The following is a 17717-nucleotide window of genomic DNA, read 5'->3' as shown; positions in this document are numbered from 1 at the left end:
ATTATCAGTTTTGAAGTTTCTAGATTCTTCTAAAAGCATGCTCACTTCAATGTTAGAATAACTCCACCCATCTTTAGTTGCTTCACAGCATCTAAAAAGGCTTAGAATCCACTCTGTATAACAAACGTTTATTCAGAAACAGATAATACATTATCTTCTCCAACCCCTAATGTTTCCGCCCCCTCCCCCATTTTTTTTTAATAAAACACAGGTGTTTGATGGGTGATCTAAAAAAGGAGAACAATAGCTGTCTTAGGTCCCCTCCCGTACAAACATCTGCTGTTCACATGAAACACGCTACCAATAATGGTGGTGTTGGCTTCCAAACCAAAGGGAGTACTCCAGAAAATCAAGTCCTGCCAAGTCCTCAGTTATTTCCATAGCTAAAAGGGATACAGTGAGATAGAGGAATGGTCTGCACGAGCTAGATAGAGTAAAGAATTAATACAGAACAAGAAAGCAAAAGAAAGAAGGTTGACCAAGAAATGGAATCTGGACCTACAACAGTTAACAGAGTTCATTAAAGTTCAGCAGAGCTGAACAGAATGGATTAGGTTAGTCTCCTAGCTAGAAGGATCAAGTTCAAACCCCAACCAGATTCTGGAAGTGGCTCTTAGCTTTCCTCTCTTATAATACAATTTGAACAAATACAAACGAATGGAGCTGCCGGGACTTCAAATACCCATGGCAATAATGCTGTACTAACAAAGGAAGTGTTGGAAGTGCCACCTAGTGGCCTGTGGCTCTTCACAGCTGCTCACTGGCCCAAGGTGCATCCTTGCTGCTCTGCACCGGAGCTTAACACTCCGCTCCAATGGGTTCCTTACAGGGTGCTAACTGCTCTCCTCTCCCTGAAGGCAGGAAGTGCAGCAATCATCCTCCAGATCCCTGCATGCAAGCAGCATGCCCGCACAGCAGCCAAACATTGCCCAAATGAGCTCTCAGGCACAAGAAAAAGCTCTTTCCTATATATTAGTATCTGAAAAAGGCCCCAGCTCCTTCCTTTTTATAGGACACTGGGTAAGTTAGGAAAAAAAAAATGTCCCTGCATCAACAGGAGGATGCAATAGTCTAACGGGAGTGCAACAGTTGGATTTCCTCTGGCTCTGAACACAACACTGGTTCTCATTTTTCAGTCCAGAAAGGAGAGCAACTGAGCCTGACCCTTGGGGGCCAATACATTCATCGTACAAATGCCAGAGCCTCCCCGCCCCGCACACCCCCTCTCTGCATTACCAGAGCTGAAGCATCCCTCCTGTAGCACAATGGGCAGTGCACTTGTGCATACGTCCTTTCTGCCTGATGCCTCTGCTGGCTGGTATACACAGTGGGAAGCTCAGTTTTTCGCACTTCTTAATGTCACAGCTCATAAGCAGAACAATATCCAACAGCCAGAATGAAGCAGTATGCCACTGAACACATACAAACCAAAGATGCAAGACGGTGCTTCCTGTACGGAGCCACGCCTGACTTTGTACCCAGCACAGTAATTTCAGAAACAGTGTGGTGTTCTTGCCTGTTGATAATCAAAGGGATGCACCTTTTAGTTAAAGGTCAGTCAGAAGAAAGGAGGAGATGATCACCACTCCTTCCCTCAAAGTCTATGTGCACTTTTAATGGCCACTAGTGGCTTTGGAGTAAACGAGGGAGTTACATGGTATATGTTTGGTAATACATTACTGGCAGAAGGGGGAGGTTATTCTTTCGGAAAAAAATCATGGAAGAAAACTCCAACTATGAAAACAGAAAGTACACACACAAGAGGAAACACTATTGTACAGTAAGGTAGCGATCATAGAAAACAAAAAATTTCAAGGCAGGCAAATGCAAACATCTGCACTCCTGCACTTTTCTCATTCTCCAACTTAATGAGTTTTCCAGTCCACGGCTTGCTCTCCCTTCTCAGAGTTTAATTTTGAATTCTGTGGGCTGCACAGAGGCAGAGACCCCTGAGGATTTGAAGAGTGCCTTCAAGATAGTGTCAGGGTCCACTTCAGCTGGGGGATTTGAGGAGGCGCTTGCACTTGACCGGCGTGGTTCCCCTTCCTTCTTCACTGAAGGGGTATCACTCAATCGGCTAGAGGATTAAAACATAGTATTTAACCTCTCATTATGAAATAAAATTTAAGACTAGTATGCATTTACTGTTATCAGTGTTATCCCCTTAACAATATTAGAGATAAAGGTTTTAAACATGCTTTAGAAAACTTCGTCTCAGACTCATTTTGAACCTCAGGGCTGGGAACACTATGGAGTCAAGCTACAGTGCGCTCAGCTCAACATCGAGTGCGCCACAGAGGAGAAGGAAAATATTAATGGGACAACAATTCGCCAACAGTTTTCCTCCCCTCAGGTTCTCCTCAAAACCAAACCTGCAAACCTGTTCAGTTCTTCCCCCCATGCAAATATTAGTGATCTTACAGCAATATAGGCTGGTCTGAGGTGATGACATTCCCATTCATATGAAGATTGCATTTCATTGGTTGACCTAAACAAAAGCACAATAAGAAGTCCTCCTATCAGAATTGTGGTAAGGCAAGACCCCAGAAATCACGCAACAGGGCCATCAATAGAGTTCCACATGCTGGGGAAACATAAGAAAGAACAGCTGATACATCTTTTGTTGCAAAAAATAACAGCAACAGAAGAGCCACTGAAACACTCAGTACAATATGAAGAATCACACTAACGAAGAATTTACATATAGGTACAAAACCCTTAGCAGAGACACAAGAGAATCTCCCATTCTCAGCTGTCTGCTCATCTGACATTCACAACATGTCACTCATCTAGAGAAGGAAAAAGCATCTATTTCCAGCTAAAAATTAACAGCTAATTTTAGTCTACATCATCATCACAGGTGTATCCAGATTAAACATTACATTGTTCAGAGTTTATGGACAAGCCAATACTAATTGTATTACAAGTCCAATTCAAAATGTTTGCCTACGCCCTGAGACTTTTGCAAATATTAGTTTTACTTGTACTTTGCAAACTGCTACTCTGTAAGCAGGTAAAGCCTTCCTAAGGGCTATCTAGTTCTCAGCACTAGATTAGAAACAAAAGAAATTTGATCTGAAAGTTAGACCAGCAGACTCACTGGGACCCTGCCTCTAGTTTTGAACATTCTGTTTCTAGGAAAATTTTTTTTGAGTTTCACTTACATAAACTGTGCATATATTCAGCTAGTTACATAGGAGCCTATTACACTGTCTAGCTCTTGAACGGATTTTCTGGCATTTCTTCTCTCTTGGTAGCATATGAGCATCTGCGATGCTCTTAAACTCTCTACTGAGGTGGAAAAGTAGCAATTGTTTTATCTATCCTAAATGCAACTCTGGCCTCAAACTTACCATCTAAGCACCTGTTGTTGTATTTCTTATATGCTGTGATAGCATCTTCTTTCTTCACAAATACTACCTCAGCGACTCCAGGGTGCACCAGCCGGGCTCGCTTCAGAGCACCACACACACAGAATAACTCCTGAGGACAGAGATCTTGTCAGTCACAACCACAGTCACATAAAAGGTATCACTTCAACCAAAGACAGTGAGTGAGGAAGGCTTAGTTTCCTAATTGCATCACCCATCCTGCTTAGTAAACACATGGCAGAATCTCCACACTTGTCTCACTGTGTTTGCTATGGTATGAGTACCTGGCATTAGTAATACAGGTTGTATGAGCAGAAAAGTTCGAGGCCAATACTCTATACCATCTGTCACACATGAAGACCAGGCTCATTCTCAGCCTGCTGAGAATGGAAGCTCTAGATAATTTGGATGGGGGCATAAACTCAAGAACACTAAGCATCATTTGGCATGAACTCTTCTAAATGATGTCAGGTATCTCAGTACACTCCAGAAATAGGATTTTTGTCCCATCTTCTTAAGCACACCTTTTTTAAAAAAGTGAACAAACCCCAAAACAATTAGGAACCCTCAAAGCTTTTGCAAGGAAAGCAAACCCACATCATACCCCTCTTCATTGCATTCACCATAGATCAACTGATTTATCAAAAAAGAGGTAGGATAAGGGAAGGAAGTGTCACTCATCCACAATTCAGCAGTAAGCAACACTCACAACAATGTCTTCCTCTGTGACTCGAGGATGCAGATTGTTTACAGTCATTTTTGTGCCTTCCAAAGGACTGAACGCCAGCTGCCAACACAAACAAATGCATCACATAAAAAAAGGTCAGAAATGCAGCAGGCAAGACAGCATAGCAGAGAAAGGATTAAAAAGTCACTAAAGGGATGTCTGGGAAAGTCCATACACATACACAAAGGAGCTACACAGCTAGTAATAGGAAGTATCAATGGTTACAAAAGCCCAACTCACCTGATGGTGAAAAGGAGCCCCTTTCCATGCTAATTTCTCTCTGAAGTAACTTTTCTCTTTCATTCCCAAGTATAACACTAACTTAACCCACATACATACATAGTACCCTCTGGTCACACCCACAGTTTTAAGCGTGTCTCTCTGCTGCACTCTACACCAGCCAGCAAACCTCAAAAGACAGCTCCAGCCCCTCAGGAGTATGCTGAACTTAACATGCCTGGAAACAGCTGGTGGGTTACCTGTACCATATCCTTGTTTCTAACTCCCCATGTCCTGCCAGCATGCAGGTATATAAGAAGCTGGGAGGGGGTAGAGCGAGAGCACCAGACCCAAACTGGCCAGTGAAATATTCCGTATCATATAATATCATGCTCAATACATAGAGGAGGGTTGGCTGGGAAGAGCAAGGACTCCTTCTTGCTTCCAGGATTGTGGTTTCAGGATCTTGGCTTCTCTGGGATCAGACTGGGTATTGGTCACCAGGTGGTGAGCAATTGCATTGCACGTTACCCATTTGTACCTTCTATTATTGTTGTTATTGTTTTATTTCAATTATTAAACTGTTTTTATCTCAACCTACAAGTCTTCCTACCGTTACCCCTCCAATTTCCGCCCCCATCCCCCAGGCAGGGGGACAGTGAGTAAGCAGCCATGTGGTTTTGGTTGCCGGTTGGGTTTAAACCATGACAACCCAACATCTGGCAGTTTGGCAAAGGAATTCCAGGTAGGTTGTCTACAAATTGCCTGAGAGGTCTAGTGTGTACAGCAAGAAACTGTATTTGGAAGAACCACGTTTTTCTCCTTGCTAACAGGAGTGGACAGAAAACAACATATCTAGTAGTGTTAAAACACTATTCCTAAGGACATGGAAGCCACCAAGTGAGTGTCTGAACAACTGCCACCTCCCTGTAACACGGATTCCTCCAGGACCGTGTGCTCACATGCTAGAGAGAAAAGTTGAGAGAAGCAAGATGCACGGAGAATTCCTAATGTCTCAAACTCTGACAAAAAGGATATTTAGACAGGTTTTAAGTTCTTGGGTCATGGGTTGCAGTTATCAGAGTAAGCTTGATGAAGTCCCAGAAATAATGGTGAGCAGCTCATTTCTGCCTGCCTTCCACATGACCAATAAACAGCAAGTTTCAGAGACTCCTATGAAGAGCATCTCCCACTTCCCTGGGCTCACCTCAACAGGTGCTGGTTCTTTTGGAGGCTCCTCCTTTGTCACTAAGGTCCGGGACATGTTTGTCAAGGCCTTCGTCCGCATAGGAGAGGGAGGTGCAGGTGGAGCTGTGTACGTATCATTCTGGACGACTTTAGTCAGGGGAACAGTCTTGGACAGAGAAAATTTATTGCCACTCAGGCCAGTCTACAGGAAGAAAGAATAAAGTATCTCCAAGAGCTGCAGGCTACAAGAAGTCATCCCTGTTTTTCAAGCACCTACAGCAGGAGAGTATTACTAGCATGCACTAAGAACTGCATATCCTTCCTGGTGTCAAAGCCACTACAGTGCTGGAGACTTTCAGCTTTGAGACAAAAATCAACTAAAGTTTCTAGGCATAAACATAAAAAGATATGTTTATCCCAGAAGAGCACTTCCCTCACTAACAAGCACTTTTTAATTTCATATTCTTCTTAAATGAACTTTACCAGTGCAATCTGAATTTGAAAAACTCCTTTCATCCAAAGATTTTCGAGTACTTTACAAAGTGTTCACAGAGACTGCTCATTAACAATAAGATTGATCTACCCTGGTACAAACAGCAATACTTCTTCAGAAACACCAAGCTAGGGCACACAAAGACATGCAGTGTAACCTTTCTAGTTGGAACTACCTGAGTGTAAAGCCAGACTAAAATTGTGCTTGATAGCTGCTGTGAACACTGGTGATAACACCGTTACTCCTGCAGAAGAAAAAACAACCCATAAGGCTGCTTTTAAGGATCACAAATGGCCAGGAACTCTAATCTGAATACCCACAAGAAAAAAACATGAGATAATCATTGCACTAGACTGCCTGTACGATGGTAAAACTCCACGAGTTTATTTTTTCAGAACCACAGAATAATTTGGGGTAAACCTATGTCCAATCCCCATGTCTGAAACAAGGCTAACTTCAAAGACACATCAGGTTGGCCCAGGACCTATCCAGTTAAACTATGAATATCTAAGAATGGTGATTTCACAACCTCTCTGGGTCCCTGTGCCAGCTGCTGATCTCTACCCTGAGAATTGCACAACTTCCCCTCCCCCAACGAGAATTTCTTGTGCTGCAACACATTGGTTGGCTCACCTTCAGTTTTTGCCTTTTCTATGACCACATATTAGGCAGTGAGAGTGGACAGATCTCACTACAGCCTTCTCAGCCTTAAGAGACACCGCTCTCACCCTCTCCTCACACATCATATGCTGCAGCCCTCTGACCACCCCACTGTACTAGTTCCAGTCTGTTAGTGTCTTTCTTGTATTGCAGAGGCCCAAAATAGACACAGAACTCCAGGTGCATTCTCAAAATGCTAAACAGATGGGAATAATTATCTTCCTTGATTTGCTGGCTATGATCTTACTAAGATACAATCTACAGTTGGCCGCCATTGCTGGAAGGATGCACTAACTCAGTATATCACTCGGCAAGACCCCCAGGCTCTTTCCTACAAAGCCACTTTCTAGCCAGTCAGTTCTCAGCTTAAGATAGAGCGTTATCCCATCCCAAGAGCAGGACCTCACATTTGTGTGTTGAAATTACATGTTCTCCTGATCATCAGTATTCCCTAACAAGCTGCCAACTAAGATGTTGCATAGCAAGAGATTTCCAGCTTTTATGTCCAGTCTCTAGAAAGAGCAGAAAGCTCCCCCTGCTTGCTTGCTCAAACAATAATGAGATAGATTCAAAGCACTTCCCCAACAAGAAAGAAAGTGAAGAGCTAACAGGCAGCAATCTGCCAGCAAGGGAGAAAGCACACATTCTGGCTACAAGAGGCCTATAAAACCACCATAAGCCTGAAAGGACTGTGTCCCAAAAACAACTAGGAGCACTGGCACAAAGGGAAGGGTGGAGTGAAGAGCAAACATTTCAGGAGAAAGCATCGTTTACATACTTTAAAAGAACATAAGCCCTGTAAAGCCGCAGCCTGTGTGTCCACCCAATGTGAGCATGATGTGGTGGGGACTGTTCAGATAATCCCTTACCGCGTTGTGCAGGAAACTGTTTGTGGTGGTGATTTTCATCTGTTTGCTAGTAAGGGGAGAAACACTTTCATCATCATCTTCCATGTCATACAGACCCTGAAGAGAAGCAAGGTTATAGTTTACAAGCAGGTAGATTTAATCCAGACATTTCCAAAAGAAGCAGTTTTCTCCAGTCTTCAGCCTTCTTCAGGTAATGAACATGACTACACTGGACTTCACTCCTGTCCTTGCAGCTTGTGGACAGAGCTGAAGTCCATTTCAAAACATCAGTGTAAAAACCATCAAACTTCTTTTGCAGAAATGCCACAGGAAAGCTGTTTCCCTATGTGTACTGAAACCACATACATATTTCTCTAATCCCTAGACCTCATCAAGACTGATGAAGCCACATTAATGGAATAAAGTCTTACTTTTTAGCACCCTGCTACCTTTGAAGTTGAAGGCTGTGCATATGATTTTTTTATTTTTTCTTTTTTTTAAATTAAGCAGATGCCTGCCAAATACATCTGAACCAAGCGTTCCTTTTGAATAGCCTGCTTTCCTCAGCACAGCACATATCCGTCTGGCACTAGAAAACACTGCACTAGGAGGTTTACTGAATGAATAATTAATTTCCCAGTTCAAAATAACACTCATAGCCCTGCCTTAAAATACTGAGGCAAACTCCTACACAAATATTTTTTCACAGACTCTAAATAATGTTAAGAAAGTCTGTACACATATGGCACTGCCCAGAACATAAGAAGTCACAACTCAAAACAGCTCCCCATTAATTCAGTAGAAAGGTAAAGAAAAATGGAGGGATTAGCAATGATAGTTTGCAAAATAAGTGGGTTTTCACAGTCAGCAAGATTCTGGTTTACAAACAGGAAAGTTGTTCCAGACACAGAAATGCTACGAAGGAAAAAAACAAAGGGGTGGTAGAACAGAGGAGAATTGTGCAGAAAAGGAAAGAACTGGGAAAAATGCTAGCCATCAGAACAATGAACTTGAGTTTGAGACAAATGAAATTGATTCGAGGCTTATAGTGATGAGGTCAGAATAATGAAGACACTTCCTTAAGTGACAACATCTGGGATAGGTGAGGGCAGCAGGTCAATGTAGAGGTAACATACACAAATGGCTAGGGTTACCATAATCAAGGCCAAAAAACCCAGGACATGATATTGCGAATATCAGTTTTCCAATATTTCATGTAATACTTTATGTGTACACACACACAAAATAAGTAAACGTGTAATTCCTCTCGAAAAGCACCCAAGGTGGTAAGGTGGCTGAATGGCTGGGGGCTGTGACAAAAGTCTTTAAAACTGATCCCAGAAGAGACAGCACAAATTCTAGGGTCTTCCTCAAAGTCTGTTTCATAAGGGATATGGCAATCATAAGGGATATGTGCACCAGAATACCCCTTAACATCGTACACTATCAGGTTTCCAGCAGGGACCCACAGCTGGGATCTCACAGGAAGGTTACACCCTCTCCCACATCACTGTAGATCATTTGACCATGCACAATCATAGCCATTCTCTGAAGAGGCTGGCAGAATGGCGAATCAAAACCAACTTGATCTGATGCATCACTGAGAAATTTACAAAATGACATCAGAGCTAAAGGTCACAGCGTCCAGAAAAAAACCACATTAGCACATACAGATTAAAACTGGGAATGCCTACTTCACATTCATGTAATACACAAGGAACCAAGACCAGACTAAATGAAAACCTCAATTACCATGAAAGTATCTTAACCACACAAGAATAGGGAGCTAAGCTGCTGGAGAACCTCCTCTCTTCCTTCCTAAAGTTATCTCTGCGCCTGCCAATGTTTATGGACACCTTCCTTCCCCACAAAAGGTAACAAAAAAAGAGCACAGAGCAGGCACACACCTGTTTGTGTGTATGGTTGTTCACCACATTGATCCTCATTCCTGCTGGATGAGAGTGTCCAGGAACTGGAGCCTTCTGCTACAGTTAGAGAGAAAGAACCAAAGCGTTAAACACTACAGTCCACCAGTTCCCCATTTCAGAAGATCAGAGCAGTTAGTTGATACCCTGAGACCACTTAAATGAAACTCACTCTCCTGCTCTTGAAATATATTAACACAATATGCTGTTAGATAACATCTGTGTTTCCTGTAATATGTTCAATATGAGATAGCTTCACTTAATCAAAGAAATTAAAACCTAAGGCCATGCAGAGAAACTGATTCAAGTTACTTGAGTTTTAGTCCCAAGATCAGTGGGAAGGGGACTTAACTCCTGCCCTGCCAGCACTGACTGGATCTATACTTCTGCCAATACAAAACTATGGATGAGGTAAAACAGTAAATAAGCTTCTCTTCTTTCATGCTACAGGGAACCAAAGATACCTATTTCCATCAAACTCAACACGCTGGGACACAACACAGTTTAGTTCAATGCCATTTCAAAGGACAAGTATATACTGTCCCTTCACACTAGAGCTGGAATAAGTTATAGTGCAATAAAATTATGCACAGGGTAATGTAGGTGACCTTCTGGAGCCTGTTGTCCTGTGAAACAGGGAAACCCCAACAGAAGCAGCCAGGGAATGCAGCTGTACTAATCAACTGAAATCAAGCAGCAACTGCCTCAAAAATGCCCTTTTGGTTTTTGAAAAAGCTGGAAGTTGTCCATTACAGAAAATAGCTCTTACAAAAATATTTCATCCAGGCAATAAAATCTTCAGATTTGCATTTTCTCTAGACTGTAACTTACACCACAGCACCCTCACGTTTTAGTTCGCTAACCAGTCAGAATCAAGGGTACCTGTCCTATGGAAACACCAGCAGAGCTATGGAAATTCTGTGGGTTTCAAAGACTTTTTTCCTTCCTTTATGAGAAACAAGACCACAGAACAGGACATAAGAGCTGTGTGCTGCATCTCAGATCAAGATACTTTAGTCTAATTCTGCTCCCACATTTGGGAAGAGAGGGTGGCCATGGGCAATTTAAAATTTTGGTATAAATCTTTAAAAAATTAGGTAATTGCTCACGTGTATGGCTTTGTCTACAGTCTTAATCACTGTTACATTCTACAATATTTTTTCTTGCACTGTGTTGTCTAAAAAACAGAAAGTACTATATGTCAAACCAAGTCATAAAAAAAATCAGGTCAGAGCAAATTGCTATTGTACCAAGTCTCTGGAAACTATTTTAACTCCTAGAAACTTTGTAGAAAATGTTCAACTCCTAATGGCAGCAACTTGGCTTAGAAGGACAGCATGAGTATTAATTACCCTACTAATTAAAGACTCCTGAACAGACCACTCTATTGCTCTGTGATTAGCCCTTCTTACTGCCACAAGAGTCCTTTCTCTTTCTTAGGTCAGTCTGGCAGCAAACCTGCAGAGTAATAGGAAATTTCCCAGGTTAATTTACAGCAGAAATGTTTGATACTCTTGAGCAAAACCTACAGCTGTACAGAAAGCAAGACTCATCTAGGCTTTCAAACTGATGAGAATGGAGATTTTCTGAGTATGTGTAAGCATCCTCTTTGGGAAGAGGTAGGCTAGGAACTTCAGTTACATGCTCGCAGATGTGAGGAACAAAACCACTCCTCAAACAACAATCCCGACAGTCTGGAAACTTCTCTTCTGACTCTACCCACTGTACCCAAGACATATAGTTCAACAGTAGTTGTTTCTCAGAGAATTTTGCTAAGAATGTGCACATAAAATGAAATTAGAAAATTATCAAAAGAAATCAGTCGGTTAGTGTGATCAACTGATTATACTGCAACTGAAATAAATCTTGAGCCTCAGCAGGAATGCATCATGTAATCAGGCAACTCCCTGGAAGCCAGGGCTTTTCTAGAAACCAGACAAGTAGAAATAATGAAATTGTAGAAGGGCTCAATGAATTTTAGATCTACTTAGATACAAACATAGCTCCATATCCTAAACTGTTATCCCACCACTAGGATAAACCAGTTATCTAGACAGGACAAGCCACATCAGACTTGCAGAGAGGGCTGGTATAAGAATGACAATACGCATACATTTTCTTTGTATTCAGGTGGGAAAGAGACTACTTAACCATTCAAGACAACTACTTTAATGCTGACTGGAACACTGCTTTAGTCTTTATTGGGCCCAAAATTCAAATGAAAATTTAAATGAAAGCTGGGATTCTACAAAAAACCTCAAGCAGCTGCAAGGACACCCAAAAGGCTCTGATCCTGCCCTACAGGCTAGACTGAACTGTATCACCATCGCTTCTATTGCAAACATATTCATGTATTATCATTTCTATTGGAATGCTGTAGAATAACTGAGACACTCAGAGGTCGCTTGCTTGACCTACTTGGATAGTTTTGGTGATTTTCACGGCTGGATTTACTGTCCCCACAGTTGGGCTAATAGCAGCTGGAGTGCTCCTTTTTAAGCTGATCTTCTCTCTGGCATCCACCACTTTGGTCACCTTTTCAGCAGCAACACTTTGCTGCTTACGGGAATTCAACATCTCTCGAGCATCCTGCACCTTCCCTTTGATTTTGAACCGAGCGTCCTTTTGAAGCAGTTTTTCACGTGCATCTTTAACCCCCAGTTTGTGTCGGGCATCAGTGAGTCCTATCTTCTGTCGGGCATCAAATGTCCGCTGGAAGCTGACAGCTGGTGATGATCTACTTAGAAGATTTTGCTGGATCCCAATGCGAGATCTTACACCTCCGAACACCGGCCTTGTGTTAAGCCTGGGAAAAAAAAGAAGAAAAAAGAGTTTCAGACATAAGATGTGATAGAGTATCACTAAAAATATTTGTGTTGCTGCAAACAAAACCTCATTATTACTGCACAGAAATCCACTCAGGTTAGACATCCAAACACAAAGTAGAGCTCCTAAACTGTTTTATGCTGGACTTTACTTTCTACATGTCCTGGTTTCCATCGTTGTTTGAGTCCAGATTGCAACTGAGCACCAGGAAGCCCCTTGCTCACACCTTCCCCCTCAGGAATGGGAAGGCAAAAATAAAACAAAAAGCTCAGGAATGGAGATAAGAGCAGGGAAAGATGACTCACCCATTACAGTCAAGAGCAAAAGACAGACTCATTAGGGGAAGAAAAAAGAACATCAATTTAATTCAGACACTAACACCACCACCACTTAATGGAGTAGGACAGTGAGAAGCATTAGCACATCTTAAAAACACCTCCCCCCACCCCTCCCTTCTTCCAGGGCTCAGCTTTGCTCCTGATTTCTCTACCTCCTCTCCCTCAGTGGCACAGGGGGCAGGGGGTGTGGGGGTGTGTGCAATCAGTCCCTCTGCTCCTTCCTCCTCAGGGGGAGGACTCCTTGCACTCTTCCCCTGTTCCAGTGTGGAGTCCCTCTCACAGGAGACAGTCCTCCATGAACTTTGTCATGAGTCCTTCCCACAGGCTGCAGCCCTTCCCAAACTGCTCCGGTGTGGGTCCCTCCCACATGCTGCAATCCTCCCAGTATCAAAGTACAACAGGGGGGGCTTCTTCCCACAGAGTCCCAGCCATCTTTGGGCACTGCCACCTGCTCCAGTGTGGGGCCCTCCACGGGCTGCAGGTGGGCATCTGCTCTGGCACATCTCCCCCCTCTTCTTCTTCCTTTCTTCCACTGACCTCAGTGTTTGCACAGGTGTCTCCTTCACAACTCCAACTCCTCCTCCCAGGTTCCCCTTCTTAAATACATTATCACAGAAGCAGAGTCATCATTGCTAATTGGCTCAGCCTCAACCGGAGACAGGTCTGACTTGGAGCCAGGGGAGCTTTGAGAAGCTTCTCACAGGGGGCCACAACAGTAGCCCCCTCCCCCACTACACACACAAACCCAGCACATTACGTAAACAGTTAAGGATCTGATTTCCGAAATCCATCTTTAAACTCACATTTACAGACTTAAGTAAAGGATCTGACTTCATCTGTGCTAAGTATATACTACATTTAAACAAAATTCATCAACAAAGAGGAACAGAAACAGACCTTCTAGCTTTAGGACTGAGCAGGTCTCCTAAAGCATTTTTTGTAATACAGTAACATGTCCTGATACAAAGGAAGCCTGGACCTACATGCGATTTCAAGAATTCCAGGCAGCAAGTTCAGATCTGTGGGAGTACAGAGGCTTGGATTTTAGGATGTACAAGCACCAGTACTAATCTCAGTCCAAAGCCACCAGTTTCAAACTTCCATCAAGAATACTATCAGTCAATTTACTTTTTAACATCACGGCCCATTCTTTAATCTACTAAGAGAACTGCTACACTCCATGGCCTTTACTTTAACCACATCACCATCACAATACTGAGCACAGAAAAATAACAGCCTACAGAAAGAGCATTTGCACTTGTACACAAGTATTACTAAGAAGCAGTCCATCACACAGCAAAAGCTGAAACTAGCTTCTTATGTCTGATTCACTTTTTGAAAATCTCCCCTAAAAGGAAACAGCTTGTCTAACTTTTTAATACAGTTCCACTAAGTACTTTTAAGGTTTCCTTTTTTCCATTGGGTTTCTTTTCTAAAAAGGTGACAAAGTGGTAAAAAAATTTTGAAGTTAAGGTACTGAAAAAATATTCTTGCTGTTGGCCTTTTAAAATTCAAAATAAGTTACAGAGGACCAGTGTTCACCTGCTTTCTGAAATATATTGTCCAGTATTATAAAGTCTAAAAGTAAATATCTAGAATTTGTTGTAATACTCAAAAGGCTAACATCACAAATTCAAATGATGATGCAATTTGAATTTTCATACAGCTTTATATCAGTATGTCTTGATCTAGCCCTCCAATCTTAACATTATTTACAGTGATGTATTTCCAGCGGAGACCTCTGTAAAAAAAAAAAAAGATGAAAGACTGAACCTCCACTTCTGCCTCTTTCATTCTTGTGTCCAGACAACTAGAAAGCCAGGACTGGGGTCCCATTTTGTTACCTAGCTAAGAATCCTACAAGCTGCTCTCTCATACAGCCAAAGCACATTAGCTAGAAGAAGCAGGAGCATTAGTAAGACCATGTATTAAAATATATTCAGAATAATATACAGAAGACTAACAGTACCCACAAAGCAACAGCCACGGAGCAAGACTTTCCTTGTAATTTTAAAAAGCATTAATTTAGCCATGTTGAAAGCATTCAGTTAAAGTGCTGCAGAAGGGCTTGATGAATGGTTCTTTTTAATGCACATAAAAGAGGCCAAAGTAAAACCAGAAGTATATGTACTAGCATTTAAGCCGGAATTAGTTAAAACTGTTAATGACACAAACTCATGAAATCAGTTAGGAAGCTCTGTACTGAAGATTACACCATCTCTGAAGACTTGTGTTTATCCTAACAAGCAACTCTCTTGCTTGAGAACTGCTTACCCTATAACAGCATTAACTGTTTAGGCATTTTGTGCCACAGCACCTGAAATAAAAGGGAATCTCAAACATCTAATTCACTTTCTAGAACATCAAGTTCTGGCTTGAATATCTGGTGGATTAGTACATTTTATAGATGAAGATTTTTCTGTTCTTTCATCTAGACTACTGAACAGCATGGATAAAATTATTTAAGTTTATTCAGTTTATCTAGCCTTCACAAAGTCAAGTTAGCTACCACTGAAATCTTATAAAGTGAGCTAAACATGCCAAACAATAGAAATGCAAGGCACAAAAATTCTTACAGTGCTGCAGAGGGATTATTGTTCAGCAAATAAAAGCAGGAAGAATTCCTGGAAGAAATGAGAGTTAAGGAGGGATTTGAAAAAGGAGAAAGGAGGTGCTTGGCATATTAAATAGTGTAAGACTGTTCTAAGCACACAGGATAACACAAATGAAAATGCAAAGCCAAGGCCTTGTCTAGACTAGGATTTAAATATGTGTTTGAATGTTTTGCTAGTATGTGTTATCAGCTAACTTTCAAAATACTACTCTACGTGTATAAGTGTAGACATTCGGAGTTAAAACCGAGTATTTCCCAATGATCATTACATTTAAAAAACCCAGCAAAACAACAAAGAAAATGAGCACACTTAGCTAACACAGGTGGGAAGAAATCCATAGACAAGATCTTCAGAAGCATCAAGAAACCACGGCAAAAGAGAAGATGAAAAGCTACCAAAGAAGCCCGATAAGAACTGCCAACAGCTGCATTAGAGTAAATGGCCCAGCCTACACTTGGCGACATCTGCCGCACAAAGAAAAAAACCTAATCTTGTAGCCAAAATGTAACACACTCCACATCTACACAAGCATTTCAAGCAATCTGTCGGAGTATCATTAACTAAGCTACAGATTACAGTTTCCAAGGGCCAGGCAGCAATTTTGACGAAGCCATTGGAGCCTGAAGCCTCGCCTGTGCGGATGCCGCTCAGCTTTGCTACAGTTACGGCTCCCTGTGGCACAACTACCCCTCCCACGGCTATCCCACAATGCACCCGTGCCGCCCATCACCGCACCGCTCCCGGGAGCTGCGGGGGGACCGGGCACCCCCGGGGCACTGCCTGCCGATGGGCTGCAGCCCAGCAGCACCTCCCGCCGCGGATACAGGGCAGCCCGGACAGCGAGGGGATGCCGAGGCCCTGCTGATCCCGCCTTGGGGAGCGCCACGGGGTTAATTGGCGGGGAAAAGCAGGAGCTAGCGGGGAAAGCGCAGGTCGGAGGCAACAGTGAAGCAATGCGCTGTGCCAGGAATCTCGGGAGAAACGAGAAGGGCCCGAGACGGGGAGAGGCGGTTGGGCGTGCCGGCCCCGCCGGGGCCAGAGCCCACGGGGCAGCACCAGGCACAGCTGGGTGAGGCGGGGGGCAGACCCCCGCCCCGGCCCTAAGCGACGGCCACCGCCACCAATCTGCACCAAAGGCACGGCCCCACAGACCAACGCCTAAGCCAATAGGAAGGCGAGAGCAGGGAATAGGGCCGGGCCGCGCTGAGGCAGGCTGCGGCTTACAGCCTCCGGAGCGGAACGACCAGAAGAACAGAGGGACCCCCAGGAGCCGCCGGGCCCGGGACGCTGCGCTCCCGGCCGCTTACCTCCCTTTCACCGTCACACCGCGTTTCCGTATGAGCTCGTCCAGAGAGAGGTCCGCCATCTTGTCGCGGGGCCCAACGATAGAACGCAGCGAGCGGGACCCGGATATGACATCATACCACTTCCGCTCTGCGCCCCGCCTCCAGAAGCACGGCAGGGCCCGCCCCGGCCCCGCCCGATGCGCGCCGGCCGGGGGCGGGGAGGGCGTCCCACAACCCCCAGCGGCGCGCTGGCCGCTCATTTACATACAGTACCAATCGCCTCCCGCCGCGGTTCGGCCCGCGGCAGCGGTTACGCGGCGGCGAAGGAGCAGGAGACCGGGGCAGAGCGGTCAGGGCCACGGGACGCTAACGTGCGCGGGGCGGGGCGGCGCGGGGAGCCGCTCGCCCTGACCGGCAGAGCTAACGCTTAGGGTTCTCCCAACGGGGCGGGATGGAGGAGGTTATGCCTTAAACTTATGAGTAAGGAAAATAACGACCCGGGGTGACGCCCGGGTCCTCACTGCGAATGTGAGAGGAATTTTTGCGCGGGTACAGGTCGTCCCCGGGTGGCCCGCTTACTTCGCGGGATGCCCGGGTGCAGTGATCTGCCCGACCTCTACGTGCAGCGCGTCGCAAGGACAGAGCAAGGGTGGAGAGAGGGCCGCGGGGGCGAGCCTGCGCGCGGTGGAGAGCTCAAACCGGGGCGCGCCCCGGTGTTTTTCCCGTTATAACTAAAGAAAAACAATATTTAGTGTTTCCCCCCCCCTCATCCTCTCCGCCCAGTTCACGCGCGATGCAGTTAATCTGAGCTGGCTGAAGGGTCTTCACGACGCTTAGAAACACATCGCCAAAACCCTCCTAACGTTTCAGGTGTCTGCAGGAAGTGATTCCTTTTTTATGTTTTTGTGGGAGGAATTACGCCATTTAAAATCAGACTAAGAAAAAAAAATCAGTGAAAGGGAAAAGCCTCCTTGTGCAGGCTTGGGCAGAGGTGAGCTTTTCCACTGTCGCCTCCTGACCTGTCCCGACTCACCGGCTGCAGCACCTGTACCTGCAGGACAGTGACTCTGGGTTTTGCCAGGGCCACCCCCAAAACGCCCTTTGCAGCAGAGCACACCCCCCGGGCCCTGCAGCGCGGGGTTTCTTCCTGTTGTTGGAAGACACATCGCCAAAATGCAGAGTTTTGCTTCGGCCCACAGCTCCATCTCTCCCCTGGCAGCT

General features: G+C 44.3%; 1 protein-coding gene and 1 non-coding gene across 5 annotated transcripts; one reads left to right on the top strand and one right to left on the bottom strand.

The window, feature by feature from the left end:
* Positions 1-107: 107 nt before the first annotated feature.
* POLDIP3 (DNA polymerase delta interacting protein 3) lies at positions 108-16673 on the bottom strand. Of its 4 annotated transcripts, none has more exons than XM_074870992.1 (9): positions 16518-16673; positions 11850-12237; positions 9414-9491; positions 7528-7623; positions 5525-5707; positions 4081-4158; positions 3354-3483; positions 2422-2488; positions 108-2077 (listed from the first exon to the last, which is right to left on the bottom strand). In XM_074870992.1, exons 1-9 carry the CDS (start codon positions 16574-16576, stop codon positions 1903-1905), a joined length of 1254 nt encoding a protein of 417 aa, XP_074727093.1. In that variant the 5' UTR covers positions 16577-16673; the 3' UTR covers positions 108-1902. The 4 variants fall into 4 exon arrangements, with proteins under 4 accessions (XP_074727093.1, XP_074727095.1, XP_074727094.1 ...); XM_074870994.1 differs by having other exon boundaries at positions 5525-5671; XM_074870993.1 differs by having other exon boundaries at positions 9414-9488.
* A 286-nt stretch (positions 16674-16959) lies between these two features.
* On the top strand, positions 16960-17108 carry LOC141944898 (U12 minor spliceosomal RNA). The gene has a single exon (XR_012629358.1). It is a non-coding gene; the product is annotated as a U12 minor spliceosomal RNA (small nuclear RNA).
* Positions 17109-17717: the final 609 nt, after the last annotated feature.

The sequence above is a fragment of the Strix uralensis genome, chromosome 5 (assembly GCF_047716275.1).
Source record: "Strix uralensis isolate ZFMK-TIS-50842 chromosome 5, bStrUra1, whole genome shotgun sequence".
Lineage (NCBI taxonomy): Eukaryota > Metazoa > Chordata > Aves > Strigiformes > Strigidae > Strix > Strix uralensis.
Note: the sequence above shows the minus strand (reverse complement) of the source record. Positions and strands in the feature narration are given on the sequence as shown.

Coding starts and splice junctions, on each gene's coding strand:
- POLDIP3 (XM_074870992.1), bottom strand. CDS start 16,576: ATGGCGGACCTCTCTCTGGACGAGCTCATACGGAAACGCGGTGTGACG. Junction 12,238..16,517: donor GGTGTGACGGTGAAAGGGAG/GTAAGCGGCCGG, acceptor TTTTTTTCCCAG/GCTTAACACAAGGCCGGTGT. Junction 3,484..4,080: donor TCACAGAGGAAGACATTGTT/GTGAGTGTTGCT, acceptor CTCTGTCCTCAG/GAGTTATTCTGTGTGTGTGG.